General features: G+C 35.6%; 1 protein-coding gene across 14 annotated transcripts in view; it reads left to right on the plus strand.

Moving 5' to 3' along the window:
* FBXL13 (F-box and leucine rich repeat protein 13) overlaps positions 1-17,336 on the plus strand; it is a 204,693-nt gene that overhangs the window by 152,594 nt on the left and 34,763 nt on the right. For all 14 annotated transcript variants that reach the window (XM_049096636.1, XM_049096633.1, XM_049096637.1 and 11 more), the window contains one exon: positions 15,789-15,872. In XM_049096636.1, coding sequence (XP_048952593.1) covers positions 15,789-15,872 — 84 coding nt within the window. The remainder of the gene's footprint in view (positions 1-15,788; positions 15,873-17,336) is intronic.

Raw genomic sequence — 17,336 nt, forward strand, 5'->3', positions numbered from 1 at the left:
ATTAAAAAATATGATTACAAAATTCATACTAACAATCAAGTAAGGAGAAATAAATATTAATAGATAAATAGATAAAATAATAATAGATAAATAGATAAAATAGATTAAAAATTGAGAAAAAGAAAGCTAAATTATTTTTATAAAATTGTAATTGCGGGATCCTTGGGTGGCTCAGCAGTTTAGCGCCTGCCTTTGGCCCAAGACGTGATCCTGGAGACCCGGGATCGAGTCCCATATCGGGCTCCCTGCAGGGAGCCTGCTTCTCCCTTTGCCTGTGTCTCTGCCTCTCTCTCTCCCTGTGCCTCTCATGAATAAATAAATAAAATCTTAATAAAATAAAATAAAATAAAATTGTAATTGCTAACCATAGAATAAGAGGAAAATCACTTGTGAGGTTAAAATACATTCTGAAGGACTTTGCACAAGATAGCGTTATCAGTGATTTTAGAAAGAGGATGTGCTAATTGAGATAAAACATATTTCCAAGTATAAGTTTTGTTCCTTATCTCTAAAAGAATGTGGTAAGCAGCACCAAACAGAACAAATCTTTCAGAAAGGAACATATGAAATATAAGCACTAGTTCACATAATTATGAAGAGAAATAGATTCTATCCAAGAATTCTGAGAGTACGCCAGCAAGATAAAATTGGCTCCACAAAAACAGATAGTTTTACAGACTACTCATTCATTCACAAATATTTATTCATTGTCAATTGTCTATTAAACACCATGCAAGGTTCTGGGAATACTAAATTTACAGACATAAAAAAAAATTGACATAGATCTGGTCACAAGGTACAGTCTAGTGGCAAAACAGTAACAACAAGAGTGACAACACTACTTGGTTAAAAGTTACCAAAAGCATAAGTTCAAAGTGTGCCTTCACATCTTGTCTGATATGACCACACTATGATATCTTGGGCAAGTTACTTAACCTTTCTGGGCCTTCATTTCCCTGTCTTTAAAACACTGTTTATAATATACTGTCCTCATAGTGTTGTGAAGAGTAAACAAGATAACAAATGTAAGCTGCCTAACATAGTTCCTGGCACATGGTAAGCACTCAATGGATCTTAGCAATGATTTATTCAAATTATGGCATAGGAGGTATATTTGTTGTGAAGAAGATTTATGTATATATATAAATATATATGGTTACATATGCTATATCTTGGCAGCATGGATAAGTTGAAAAGTGAGTGCTTATGTCTCTGTTGTCTATTTGTGGAGAAGTCAGGGGACACTTTTCAGCTTTTGAGGTGAGGCTGAAGGTTTCATTCAGTAGGTGTTTGTAGGTAAAGACAGACATTCTCAGTGAAGGAAGAAGCAGGTGGGAAGACATGGAGACATGAGAGAGGGTTATGTGTTGGGGGACCCACAGCTGATTTTGTGTTGTCATAGCATGGCCCAAGGAGATAGGGGATGAGGCTGGAGAAAGGTGGAGGGTAGAATGTGACTGGCCTTGGGTGCTCTGTGAGGTGATTCAGACTATGTGCTATATGCAATGGAGCCACTGCAGAACTCGGAGTGGAACTCGTACAGCTAGAAATGAGGTTTTGATGGTGGTGGTGGAATGGATATGTACAAGAGACATTTAGGAAGTAGTTAGGTAGGGCTTGGTGATTGATTGGCTGGATACAGAGAGTAGAGGGGATGGGGGGAAACCGACAATGCCCAGGTTTTTACTGGATCAACTGCAGACATGGTGGTTCTGTTAACCAGAAAAAGAGCCTAAGAGAGAGATTAGGACTTGGAAACAAGATGCTGAATTCCATTTTAGACATGTTTGGTTCCACTACTACGACACAACCCTCTACACTATGGGCCCCTTCTATTCTGAGTGGCAAGAAGAAGACATAACCATTTGACTTTTGGAGTCACCATTTTTGTTTTGTTTCATTTTGTTCCTCAGTATGTCTGGCAAGGGATCATAGGAACTAGGTATATTCCAATTCAACCATTAACTGAAAGCAGAAAATTTACTGAAAAGCAGGTTTTCAACAGCCTCTCCCAAGTTCTGTCCCTTCTATCACAATTTACATTTCATTTTTATCCTCAAAAAAGGGGGTGGGGCAGCAAGAAAGGAGGCTTCTTGTTTGCTGTCAGGGATCTTTTGTTCTTTTTTGATTTCTTATGACCTAAACTTCTAATAATTACATCAAAGTTCTCAGTTATTCTAGACTCCTGAGTACCCCATTGCATCTTATTTCATTGAATGTGTTTTCTAATATCCTTCAAATATCAAATATCCTAAGTTGCACAGGTAACATTTATAGGTTTCCCAGCCAGGGAAATCTAGGACCTATAAAGAGAATCATAAAAGTTGCAAAACTCAAAGAGCAAGGTACTTAAAATCAAAGTTCATCATGAGCCGTTCACCTTCAGCCAGACTCCCTACTGAGGAACCCATTAAAACTTTGTGGTTTCCAGCTTGAATGCTAGTGCTCTGAAAGTAACAATACTGATTTTCAGGTGCTTATGGCACACCCAAGCATCTAATTATCAATTAGGAAAGATCTGGAGCTCGGGAAAGAGATCTGGGCTAGATATAGAGATGGTTGATGTAGTTGAAGCCACAGATGAGCTAGAAGAAGAAAAGAGGTTAAGTTCAAGCCTCCAGGAAACCAGTATTTATTGGGTGGATCTGAAAGATGAACCCACAAAAGAAACTGAAAATGAACATCCAGAGAAGTAAGTTAGGAAGGAGTTTAGACTAATATCGAGGGAATGAAGGGAGGTGGTGTTTCAAAATGCAGGAGACTGTCAGCAAGGGCAAATTTCACACGTGCCTCAAGTAATATGAAGATAGGGACGTGTTAATTTTTATAAAACAAAATTGCTCATCCATGTATATGGTTGTACATGGGCACATCGAAAGCTTAGGATGGGGACACTTGGGTGGCTCAACAGTTGAGCTTCTGCCTTCAACCCAGGATGAGATCCTGGAGTCCCACATCAGGCTCCCTGCATGGAGCCTGCTTCTCCCTCTGCCTGTGTCTCTGCCTCTCTCTCTGTGTCTCTCATGAATAAATAAATAAAATCTTAAAAAAAAAAAAAGAAAAGAAAAAAGCTTAGTATTTTGGTTGAATATTGGTGCTTTATGCTATTATAGTTTGTTTGGGACAGACAGTAAACTACCCAGAACTCTTGTGGGTCTGTGTAAAGGAATTAAGCACGGTGTTAATGTTTTATATAATTCTTTGTAGATGTACAAAAAGACTTAATAATGGACACACGTATGTTTTTCCAAATTATTCTAAATTATTTTTCACAAACATTGAGAAATTTCACAGGTTTATTCACTCATTTTCTTTGCCCTTTTCTTCATTCTTTTGATATGTAATTAGCTGGGTCCTACTATATTTAAAGCAGCAATCCTAGGTTTGAGTGTAAAAACAAGAATAAGACAAGAAGTCTGCCTTGAAGTTGTTATAAATATTTTCCCCCATCAATTTTTCTCTTCTTTTGAACTGGACATTTTGTTGTTTTGACTACTTGCTTTCCCTATGGGTTGTAGCAAATTTTTTTATTGCTATCAGCAATAAAATAAACATGGAAACCTTACATTCATTTACCAATATTGCCTGTTTTAACTTCACAAAAATATCTAGGAATTAAAACTTTATTGTTATTGAATTTGCATTTTAAAAAATTCTAATAATAATTTTGTCCTAGATCTGCTGATTATCACTACAATTGTATTTCATCTTACATGAATTTTCTGTTGAAATTCTTTACACACTCATACATTGGGGTCTCAATACTTCTGCCAATTTGTTGGAATTGCCTCTAATAGTGTATTATTAATCATTTGTCATATTTTCATATTTTCTCCATATCTTTACAATGGCTTATCTCACTACTGTGGAAGAGAGATTTCAGTGTTTTAATTTGAAAGCCTACAAGCTACTGCTTGTATATTCAAGAAAAATGAATTAAAAGTTGAACAAACTATGCAATCTTATGTAGATTTTACTAAGAAATTGTTTCTTTACTCATGCAGGAGAGATTATAAAGTTTATTAGATTATTTACTCTTCTGGTGTGCCTGTATTAAAGTGTTGACAGTTTCAAACTGAAACATACTATAAATACAGATGATTTGTAGCAATGTGGCTGTCAGATAAGTTACATTGTATTTTATTCTAATGTTAATACTCCTAGACCATCTTTCTAAACTTTTTCTAAAAACACAGTGTCTCAGAAAAGAGCCAAGTTCAGGTTTTAAAGAATAAATTTATTTTCAGAATGTTAAGCTTTGTTTCATAAAGTTGCATCCATATCAGTTTCATTTATAAAACATGTTTCATTTGTTTTTAAATTATGATCAAATGTCTTAAAATAAGACAAAATATTGGTGTTTTTGTTTTCCTCGGTGTGTTGTCTTTTGCCAATAAATAACATAATCACACCAATCAAAACAGTAAATTTATATTGTATATGCTCAAGAGGAACTTGGAGAACTTTAAATATTGTTAAGGTAAACACAAAAAAATTAACAGCAATAGTTGTTATGTCTAAAATAATCTTATTTTATTCAAAACATCTCCCAAAATATTCAGCAAATTGAAGAGAAATGATGATAGAAAAGATAGAAAGGTGCTAACAAATATTGAAGGAGGGGTAGAATGAGAAAAATCAGCATTTTGCACTCAATGAAATATGTGATTTAGTCAAGTATCACCAATTAGTGCTAAAACCATTGACCAAAAGGTTTCTGGAAAACTGTATTCTTATGGTCTCAAAGAATCACACCACAGATTATTTATTAAGTAAAAAGTAAAAATATACTCTAATGAAAGATCTATGTTACTACTTGAGTCAAGAGAATAGGAGCATCACCAACCAGTGGGACACCTCACGTGTGTACATGCCTCTTAACTGGATGCAACAGCACCTACGTAGTATTCTTGCAGAAAATCTTTACCTAGAATCTAATCATAAGGAACAATTGGACAAATCCAAAATGTGAGACATTCTACATAACAACTGACCTGGGAGCTTTAAAAGTCAATGTCTTCAAAGGCAAAATTTAAAGAAAAAAAAGGCTAACAACACATGACAACTAAATGTGATGCATGAACCCTAACTGGGTCTTGGATAAAAAACAAATATTGGCTTTATATTAGATAGTACAATATTACTGTTAATTTTAAGCATTATAATACTATATATACTATACTATGTATATTAAAAATGTCCTGGGATCCCTGGGTGGCGCAGCGGTTTAGCGCCTGCCTTTGGCCCAGGGCGCGATCCTGGAGACCTGGGATCGAATCCCACGTCGGGCTCCCGGTGCATGGAGCCTGCTTCTCCCTCTGCCAGTGTCTCTGCCTCTCTCTCTCTCTGTGTGACTATCATAAATAAATAAAAATTAAAAAATAAAAATAAAAAAAATAAAAAGGATTTATAAAAAAATAAAAAATAAAAAAAATAAAAATGTCCTTATTCTTAAGGAGAATTTACATACATAAAGCTACAGAATATTTAGCGGTAAAGCATCATGATATCTGAAACCTATTTTCAAATGGTTCAGGGAAATTTAGAACATATATATATGAAATATATAATAATAGCAAATATCTATGCGTTCAACATAGGACCACCTACATACATAAAGCTAAACAGACATAAAGGGAGAGATTGGCAGCAATACAATAATAGTAGAAGACTTTAATGCATCATTTGTATCAGTGGATAGATCATCCAAACAGAAAATCAACAAGGAAATAATGGCTGTGAATAAGACTAGATGAACTTAAGAGGTATATATAGAACATTCCATCCCCAAACAACAGAATACAGAATTTTCAAGTGCACATAGAACATTCTCTAGGACAGATCACATAGTAAGCCACAAAACAAGTCTTAATAAATTTAAAAAGACTGAATTCATATCAAGCATCTTTTGTGAACAAAATTTCAAAAAAAATTCAAGAAAAAATAAGTCAATTACAAAAAACAAAACAAAAAACCCAAAACAATAACAAAAAGAACCCGAAAAATCCCCCACAAACACATGGAAGCTAAACAACATCCTAAAAAACAATCAATCAGTCAATGAAGAAGAGAAAATTTAAAAATACATGGAGACAAATGAGAATGAAAACAAAAACAAAAAAAAAAAAAAAAAGAGAATGAAAACAAACCATCCAAAATCTTTGGGATGCAGCCAAAGTAGTTCTAAGAAGAAAGTTTATAGTGATAAAGACCTACCTCAAAACAAGAAAAATCTCAAAAAACAATCTACACTTACACCTAAAGGAACTAGACAGAGAAGAACAAACAAAGCTCCAAGTTAGTAAAAGTAAGGACATAATAAAGAATAAAGTGGAAATAAATGAAAGAGAGATGAAAGGAAAAAAAATAGAAAGGACAAATGAAACCAAGAGCTGGTTCTTTGAAAAGATAAACAAAATTGACAAACCTTTAGCTAGGCACATCAAGAAAGAGAGAGAACTAAAATATTTTCAAAATTAAAGAGAAAAAGAACAACCAACAACACAGATATAAGAGAATATCATAAAAATTATATGCTAACATATTGGACAAATTAGAGGAAATGGATAAATTCCTAGAAAGTTATAATCTTCCAAAACAGAATGAGGACAAAATAGAAATTTTGAACAGACCGATAATGACTAATAAAGTTGAATTGGCAATCAAAAAACTCCCAACATGTCAGCCCCGGGGGGTTTAGCACCGCCTTCAGCCCAGGGCGTGATCCTGGAGACCCAGTCCCATGTCGGGCTCCCTGCATGGAGCCTGCTTCTCCCTCTGCCTGTGTCTCTGCCTTTCTCTCTCTCTCTGTGTCTTTCGAGAGTAAATAAATAAAATCAAAAAACAAACAAACAAAAACCTCCCAACAAACAAAGTCCAAGAAAAACTGGCATCACAGATGAATTCTACCAAACAAACAAACAAAAATACCTATTCGTCTAATACTATTCCAAAAATAGAAGAGGAAGGAAAACTTTCAAATTCATTCTATGAGGCCACTATTATCCTGATATCAAATCCAAAGAACCCACAAAAAAAAAAAAAAAAAGAAAGAAAGAGAAAGAAAAGAATACTATAGGCTAATATCACTGCTGAACATAGATGTAAAAATCCTCAACAAAATCCTCAACCTAAATTCAACAATACATTTATGCCAGACATGCAAGGATTGTTTAATATTTGTAAATCAATCAATGAGATACATCACATTTACAAGAGGAAGGATAAAAACCATATAATCATCTCAATAAGTGCAGTAAAGCCTTTGACAAAATACATCTGTTCAAGATAAAAATTTTCAACAATATAAGTTTAGAGAGAACATACCTCAACATAATAAAGGCCATATATGAAAAATCTATAGCTGCAATCATATTCCATGGTGAAAGCCTACAAGCTTTTCCTCTAAGGTGAGGAACATCACAAGGATGTCCACTCCCACCACTTTTATTCAACATAATACTAGAAGACCTACCCATAGCAATCAGATAAGAAAAGAAATAGAAGATATCCAAATTGGTAAGGAAAAAGTAAAAGTGTCACTAATTGTACATGATATAACACTATACATAGAAAATTGTAAAGATTCCACCCCCAAATTTCTAAAGTAACAAATGAATTGAGTAAAATTACAGGATGTAAAATTAATATATAGAAAGCATTGTGTTTCTATAGACTAATAATGAAGTAGCAAAGAGAGAGATTAAGAAAACTATCCTGTTTACAATTGCACTAAAGAATGAAATACCTGGGAATAAATTTAACCAAGCAAGTGAAAGACCTGTACTCCAAAAACTATAAGACAATGATAAAAGAAATTGAAGATGACACAAGCAAATGGGAAGATATACCATGCTCGTGGATTAGAAGAATTAACACTGTCAAAATATTCATATTACCCAAAGCAATCTATAGATTCAACATAATCCCTATGAAGATAACAATAGTATTTTCAAAGAACTAGACCAAACAAATAATCCTATGATTTGTATGAAACAACAAAAGAACCTGAATAGCTAAAGCAGTCTTGAGAAAGAACAAAGCTGAAGTTATCACAATCCCAGATTTCAAGATACTACAAAGTTATAGTAAACAAAAGACTATGGTTCTTGCACAAAAATAGACACAATAATCAATGGAACAGGATAGAGAGCCCAGAAATTGATCATTTCTGTGGTCAATTATTTCATGACAAAGGAAGCAGGAAAATACTATGGGAAAAAGACAATCTTTTCAATAAATTATGTTGGGAAAACTGGACAGCTACAAAAAGGCAAAAGAATGAAACTGGATCACTTTCTTACACAATATATATAAAAATAAACTCAAAATGGATTAAAGACCTAAATGTGAGACCTGAAACCATAAAACTTCTGAAAGAAAACATAGGCATTAATCTCTTGGGTATCAGCCTTAGAAACATATTTATGAATATGTCTCAGGTAAGAGAAACAAAAGCAAAAATAAACTGTTGGGACTACACCAAAATAAAAAGCTTTGGAGAGCAAAGGAAGCCACGGACAAAACAAATGTAACCATATACATATTATATATGTTTAAGTCTTTATATATATATATATTTATATATATAAAATATATAAATTTTTATATAAATAATATATATTTATATATATAAATATATATTATATAAATAATATATATTTATATATAATATATAATATATATATAAATTTTCTTGAAGCATTTTTTAAAAAATATTTTATTTATTTATTTGTGAGAGACACAGAGAGAGGCAGAGGGAGAAGCAGGCTCCATGCAGGGAGCCTGATGTGGGACTTGATCCCGAGACTCCCCTGAGCCCAAGGCAGACGCTCAACCACTGGGCCACCCAGGCATCCCAAAACATTTATTTTATTTTATTTTTTTTTAATTTTTTTAATTTTATTTTTTATGATAGGCACACAGTGAGAGAGAGAGAGAGGCAGAGACACAGGCAGAGGGAGAAGCAGGCTCCATGCACCGGGAGCCCGACATGGGATTCGATTCCGGGTCTCCAGGATGGCGCCCTGGGCCAAAGGCAGGCGCTAAACCACTGCGCCACCCAGGGATCCCCTAAAACATTTATTTTAAAACTGGAAGTTTGTACCTGAGTCCCCTTCACCTAATTTGCCCATCCCCCGCCCCCGCCTCCCTCTCCTCTGAACAAACCACCAGCTTGTTCTCTGTATTTGTGTTTGTGTTTTTGATTGTTCATTTGTTTTTAAGACTCCACATATGTATATATACATATATATAAAACTATATCCACAGATATATTAATAAAATCATGTATGTTCATACACACACATTAATTAAGCAAATGTAGCAAATGTTTACAATTGGTGAGTTTAGGTAAAGAGTATACAGGTGTATGACTCAGCTGTATGCTAAGTACACACACACACACACACACACACACACACACACCAACATTTGGTAACTAGTTGACTACTGATGTCTATCTACAGCTGCTAAATAGTTCCAGATGTAAAATTGGGGGAGGGGGGAGAATTGTTTTCAAGGATTTGTTTGCTCTGAAATGTCTTGTGTACATGTAGCAGTTCCTGGCAGCGTTCAGTGTTCCCTCCCACGACTTCTAGTGACCCTAAATTGAACTACTTCCCAAGTAATTCACACATTCCTAATGAAGTCTTTGTTCATGCCCTTTCCACAGTCTAAAACACTATTCTTATTATTTTGCTTATCAAAAATCCTAGTTGGTCTTTAAGGCCTAATTCAAATTCCCCTTTTCCATGAGCCTTTTCTAGACTGCCAGGTCCTGCTCTGTGGTCCTTATACCGCTCTTAAAACACGTGAGGTTTGTGGGTTTTGTTTTTTATTTTTGTTTGCATTATGGTCACTTAGGTATCAACTCATATTCCTTAAAGGGGGAAACTTTCGTTTAACTCTGTTGCACAGAATGAAGTCCCAATTCCTTAGAATGATGTATAAGGCTCTTGGGACTTGGTGCCCGCTTTCTTTTAAGTCTTATGTCTTGACGCTGCCTTCAATGGGCCTGATACCAGAGCTACAATATCAACCAATTACTGGGAGTCCCGCAGCCCCTCAGATCCAGATCCCCCCCCTCCCCGCAACACGGCCTACGAAGGAGTAAACTGCTCCTGAGGACTCCTGTGGATTCTGGGGGCCTCACACTTCTCATCCAACCTATAATCCTGCCTACCACACCAGATGCTTTCCCTCTGATTCCTGTGCTTCATTACAATTTATTCCCTTCCTATGCTTTGGGAAAATAAACCAAAACCTTTCCAGTAAAATGTTCACAAGTTTGGCTGATTTTTGAAGGAGCTTAAGGAGGACTTAAATTTTCTTGGTTACAACTTCCCTGAAAAGTAAGCCTCCACCTGCCCTTTGCCCTAATGAGGCCCAGTCACTCCATTTGTTGCTTCCTCGTTCCTCCTTATTTTTTCCTTATCGTCCCACCTTCCTCTTTCCACACCTCCTAGAAGTAAAAGTTTGGAACCCCCAAGACTTTCATCCCAAGCACTTAACAAGGATTTCAGGGAACATCTAATGTGGAACATTTATGAACCTCAAGGTGCCAAGTGGAACATTTGACCTTGCCGGCTTTGATATTCTTTAGGTCATGAATCTGAAAAGCTTCTGAGTCAAAAAGCCATTAAAAAAATGAATCCTCGGGGGGAGGGGGATCCCTAGGAGGCTTAGCTGTTTGGCGCCTGCCTTTGGCCCAGGGAGCGATTCTGGAGTCCCGGGATTGAGTCCCATGTCGGGCTCCGGCATGGAGTCTGCTTCTCCCTCTGCCTGGGTCTCTGCCTCTGTGTGTGTGTGTCTCTCATGAATAAATAAATAAAATCATAAAAAAAAAAAAAAGAAAGAATCCTGTTGACTGGAATAGTGTATTTTACTTGTTCTGAGAGCTGGGCTCCCACACTAGCACAACACAGTTTTCAGCAGAGGCCTGGTCTCCTCCAGCTGGATTAGATTTGCTACTCAGTCACAAAGTTGTTTACTTACGGCAGCATGGCCTTATGATAACTTGTCCAGCGCGTTAGCATGATGACATCTCCTGCTCCCTGTCTTGCTAACAAGATTGGCCGTCTGGGTCTGAGAAATTTCTGTGTTCATCTTGGACTGAAAGGATGCTGTAGGAGTATTTCTGATTCGTATTTAGCTATACAATTACTACATTAATAAATTTTTACAAACATCTTTACTGAGATATGATTTACATACTATAAAACTCAATGATTCAAAGTGTACAATTTAGTGGGTTTTGGTATATTGATGGAGTTAGGCAACCATCACCACAATCTAATTCCAGAACATCTTCATCACTTCAAAAAGAAGCTCCCCTCCCATAAGCAGTATTCCCTAGCCTCGACCCAGTCACCAGCCAGACTTGGCAACCACTAATCTACTTTCTGGTTCTACATATTTGCTTATTCCAGACTTTTCAAATAAGTGGAACCATAAAATATGTGGCCTTTTGGGTTTGGTTTCTTCTACTCAGCATAATGTTTTAAAAGTTTTTTTATCTACACAGTAGTATGCATCATACTTTATTATTGCTAAATAATATCCTATTATATGGATATAACACATTTTATTTATCCTTTCACCAATTGATGGACATTTGTCTTGTTTCATTTCTTTTCTCTATTATGAATAATGCTGCTATGGAACATCTGAGTACAAGTTTTTTTGTATTATTATTTATTTATTTATTTTTTTTATGATAGTCAGAGAGAGAGAGAGGCAGAGACACAGGCAGAGGGAGAAGCAGTCTCCATGCACTGGGAGCCCGACGCGGGACTCGATCCCGGGTCTCCAGGATCACACCCTGGGCCAAAGGCAGACACCAAACTGCTGCGCCACCCAGGGATCCCAGTACAAATTTTTTTTATTGACATATATTTTCATTTCTCTTGGGTATATATCTAGGAGTGGAATTGTTGGGTCATATGGTAACTTTGTGTTTAATTTTTTGAAGAACTGCCAGACTGAATTTTCTACAGTGATTGGACCAATTCACATTCCCAACAGCAGTGAATGAGGATTTTTATTTCTTCACATCCTCACCAACATTTTTTATTATGTCTTTTTATTTATGTTTATTTTTATTTATTTATTTTAAAAAAGATTTTATTTATTTATTCATGAGAGACAGGCAGAGACAGGCAGAGGGAGAAGCAGGCAACCTGTGGGGAGCCCAATGCGGGATTTGATCTCAGAACCCCAGGATCATGACCTGAGCCAAAGGCAGTTGCTCAATCCCTGTGCCACCCATGTGCCCCCTTATCTGTCTTATTAAGTATAGCCATCATTGTAAGGTATGCAGTGACATCTCATTGTGATTCTGATTTGCATTTACCTAGTGGCTAATTATGTTTAAATAATTAAATTTTGAGGCCATATGTTTTAATGAACAATTATAGTGATGAAATACAACATTCTATTTTAATATTAGTTAACTTTTAGTAATCTTGAATAAAGTGGTAAAGAGAACACAGGCAAATGTCATACTTAACAAGTATACTTCATTTCTAGTTTGTCTTAAAAAATTCTAATTTGACTACAGAAAAGGAAAAAAAAATGTGAAAACTCCAGAGAGAGTTTCATAGGACAAATTCCCCATAGGCTAAGAAAATACACTGAGCTATTATCAGGTATAGGACAATCAGACAAGCCCTGCATCTCTTATTATTTTTGTTTAAACAACTTGGTTTCTGTGAGGGAATATCTAAACTCCAATTCTTCTAACATGAATAAAATAGCATTCAGATCTGGAACCTAGATCACATGTGCTGGCTTCACAGGATTTAGTAATTTTTTTGTTTCGAAATAAGGAGGCAGGGATGCCTGGGTGGCTCAGTGGTTGAATGTCTGCCTTTGGTTCAGGGCGTTTTCCCAGGGTCTGGGATCGAATCCCACATGAGGCTCCTTGCAGGGAGCATGCTTCTCCCTCTGCCTGTGTCTCTGCCCCTCTCTCTGTGTCCCTCATGAATAAATAAATAAAATCTTAAAAAAAAAAAAAAGAAAGAAAGAAAAAAGGAGTCAGAAAACATAATGTATTCCTAACAGATGAGTCCATATTTGCAATAAAGTTTTTAAAATGAATGGAGTGATTTTATTTTTGGATGGCATACAAAACCATTAAATAAAATCAGAGATTACTGTTTAAACTGTAATTAAATAGATTATTTAACAATTAAGTAGATTTTCTCTCTTTTTAAAAGATTTTATGTATTTATTCATGAGAGACATAGTGAGAGAGAGAGGCAGAGACACAGGCTCCATGCAGGGAGCCCAATGTAGGACTCGATCCCGGGACTCTAGGATCACACCCTGGGCTGAAGGCAGGCGCCCAACTGCTGAGCCACCCAGGTGTCTCTTAAATAGATTTTCAAGTACTTCTTTCCTTGACCTGGACTTTTTCTTTTTTTTTTTTTTTTTATGAAAAGGCCTAATATGTGCCTCAGTGAAAAAAAAAGGATTTAATATTTTCATAACCCATTTTCAATTATGGTCCAAATGCTGTATTTATGATCAATAAAATGTAAACCAGTCCTACAAATAAAACTTTAAAAGGACACACCCATGTACCATTTCTGGGGTTTTCCCTGCCTGGCAGCTCTGGGACCATAGGATGAGAGGAAACTGCTCTTGTCCATCTCATAGGAAGTGTAATAAAAGTGATCCTGAATGCAAATCCAGAAGAATGGCATCTATAAGGCACATAGTCAGTTTCCCCAGTTTAGTGGGGAAAGTACTGAGAAATGGAACAGCAGAACCCCATATTAAAAAAATTAAGGACTAAAAAGTGCATTTTTTTTAAATTGAAAGAATTTAAAAGCAACAAAGAATTAAATAAGAATAAAAAAGAAACAAAGCTTTTAAACAGAAAAAGTGGGCTACTGATGAATGATTATATGTCTGTAGGCCTTTATATAAAGATCTGTCCCCTTTCTAAGCAATTAAACATAATAAAATGAGCTAAAGATTTCAGACTTTTACATTAGGTATAAAGATTTACCAACAAATAGATTAGCCACACTAATTGTCTTCAAAATAAAGTTATAAGTTTAGGGGTCTTTAAGATTTGTTTATATTGATTCAGATAATATGTACCTGGACACAGGAAACAAGATAAGGAATTTTCTGGCTCTGGGATTCTGTGACACTTCTTTTTTCTTCTTCCTATGCTAAGTACTGGGGTAGGAGGAGGAGAAATAAAAGAGTAGCCATATCCTCTTTTTTTCTTTTTTTGTATTTCTATTTTTATTTTAAAATTTTTATTTTATTTTATTTTTTTATTCATGAGAGACACAGAGAGGCAGAGACACAGGCAGAGGGAGAAGCAGGCTCCATGCAGGGAGCCCGACATGGGACTCGATCCCAGGTCTCCAGGATCAGGCCCTGGGCTGAAGGCGGCGCTAAACCACTGAGCCACCCAGGGGTCCCTATTTTTAAAAATTTTAATTCCAGTATAGTTAACATGCAGTGTTATATTCGTTTCGGATGTATGTTATAGTGATTCAACAATTCCATACATCATCCCATGCTCATCAAAGTGCACTTTTTTTTTTTTTAAGATTTTATTTATTTGAGAGAGAGAGATAGTGAGAGAGAGCACAACAGGTGGGAGAGGGAGAAGCAGGCCTTCCGCTGAACAGGAAGCCCAGAAGCCCAGACACTGGGTATGCTTGATCCCAGGATCCGGGAATCATGACCCCAGCTGAAGGCAGACACGTAACCAACTGAGCCACCCAGACACCCCTGCTTGTTTGTTTCTTAAATTCTAAATGAGTGGTATCATATAATATTTGTCTTTCTCTGACTGGTTTATTTTGCTTAGTATTATACTCTCTAGCTCCATCTCTGGTATTGCAAATGGCAAGATTCCATTCTTTTTTTATATATAAATAAGATCTCATATCTTTTTTATCCATTTATCTATCAATGGATGGGCTGCTTCCATTATTTGGCTAGTGTAAATAATGCTGCTATATACATATGAGTCCATGTATCCCTTTTAATTAGTGTTTTTATATCCTTTAGATAAATACCCAGTACTGTGATTGCTGAATCCTAGGTTAGTCATATTTCTAACTTTTTGAGGAACTTCCATACTGTTTTCTACAGTGACTGCAACAGTTTGTATTCCTGTCAACAGGGCAAAAAGTTTTCTTTTTCTTCACATCCTTACCAACACTTATGTTTTTTATTTTAGCCATGCTGACAAATGTGAGGTGATGTCTCATTGTAGTTTTGATTTGCATTTCCCTGATGATGAGTGATGATGAGCATCTTTCCATGTGTCTGTTGGCCATCTGGATGTCTTTGGAGAAATATCCATCCATGTCTTCCATCCATTTTTTGATTGGATTATTCATCTTTTGGGTGTTGAGTTGTATAAGTTCTTTATATTTTGGCTGTTAACCCTTTATCTGATAGGTCATTTGCAAATACCTTCTCCCATTCAGTAAGTTGTCTTTTAGTTTTATTGGTTATTTCCTTGCTGTGCAGAAGCTTTTTATTTTGACATAGTCCTGATAGTTTATTTTTGCTCTCCTTTCCCTTGCCTCAGGAGGATTCTGTTATACTTTTTACAAAACATTAGCAACAACCTGAAATTTTTATTTAATAATGTTGCCTAACAAAGTGATTTTATAATTTAAGCATAAAGAAATACAAGACAGAAGCTAATTTTTTTTTTTAGTTTACAGAAATAGTTGTTATTTTATCAGAAATATACTGTCTGTACTAAATTATAGTCACAAAATTATCTCTATTTTAAATATTTTTAGGGTTTGATGTCACTTTCCAGGCATAAAAAATTAAAGGAACTTTCTCTATCTGAGTGTTATAAAATCACCGATGTTGGAATTCAGGTAAGGTAATTAACTTCTTTTATTAAAGAATTATAATGAAAAATTAGGCATAAATTGAATAAACTTTGTAGGTCACAATGAAAAAATTAGTGGATTGGAAATGTAACAACTCATGTGATCTTGGTTGAGATAGAATAAACTCCTGGGCTTTAGACAGGCCTTCATAGCCTAAAGTGACTAAGATGATTTGTTTTTTCATTTTTTCCTATCTACTCTCCCTTCCCAATGTTAGCACTCATGGGATAAATAAGGATAGGTAGACATTTTATTTAGAGAGTGATCTAAATCTTCTCATATAAAGAATATGTTCTGTAGATAAAAATGTCATATAATCTAATCATGAAAATTGGAAGAGTTTGAAAAATTATACCAGGTACTTAACAGTTAGGAGCTCCGGTACTCAAACACAGTGGGTAGCATATTTTATCATAATTGAAAGCATGAGCTAAGTAATAGGATAAGATAAGTGTTTATGTGCTCAATTGGTACTAAAGTTCTAACAAGTTCTCAAGGAATCTGCTTAGCAGTATATTCAACTGTATAAAGAATTAAAAAGAAGGAACAGTATCCTTCAAAACAAAAATCCCAGAGAGGACTAACAACTTCCATATGGACAAGAATTTAACTCTACAATACCAAAAGGGGGTTACAAAACATTTAGATATCGGTAATCTACTAGGAGAAAAAGCCAAAGGGTTCTTCTAAGGTTAAACAATGATTTACCCTACTTAATTTTTTTTATTTTTTATTTTTTTATAATAAATTTATTTTTTATTGGTGTTCAATTTGCCAACATACTGAATAACATCCAGTGCTCATCCTGTCAAGTGCCCCCCTCAGTGCCCGTCACCCATTCACCCCCACCCCCCGCCCTCCTCCCCTTCCACCACCCCTAGTTCGTTTCCCAGAGTCAGGAGTCTTTGATGTTCTGTCTCCCCTTCTGATTTACCCTACTTAAAAGTTAAACATACATTTACATAAAGCTTTATCCATGAATATCATCTAGTCAGGGTTTCAAAAGGTCTTTTCTTTTTTTTTTCAAAAGGTCTTTGACAAGGTAATAGGACAAAAGTTATTAAAATAAAACAGTTAAATATTTACATTTCTAATATTGGGTTATATTTCTTATACGGTGATAATTACACTTGACCACTAACCACAAATCATTCAGAAGTACTGAAACCGATCATAGTGATGACATGGCCTCTTAATATACACCACTTACTAATTTTTAAAATGCTCCTTGGGATGAAAAAATACTGATCAAAACGTGAAGCTAAATATTAGAAAGCCAGTGCTTTCTCTCATTTCTCTTTGACTCCGTGAGGTCCTTGGGAACTTGTTAGAACCTTAGTACCCAGATTCTGAAGGTGGGAGAAAATGACATTGCTTGACACCAGTGCCTCTTAAAGGAGATTTCTTAATGGTGCTACCTTTTCCCCTTACATGCCAGTAATTGCCCAG

This window comes from Canis lupus, chromosome 18 (genome assembly GCF_003254725.2).
Source record: "Canis lupus dingo isolate Sandy chromosome 18, ASM325472v2, whole genome shotgun sequence".
Classification (NCBI taxonomy): Eukaryota; Metazoa; Chordata; class Mammalia; order Carnivora; family Canidae; genus Canis; species Canis lupus.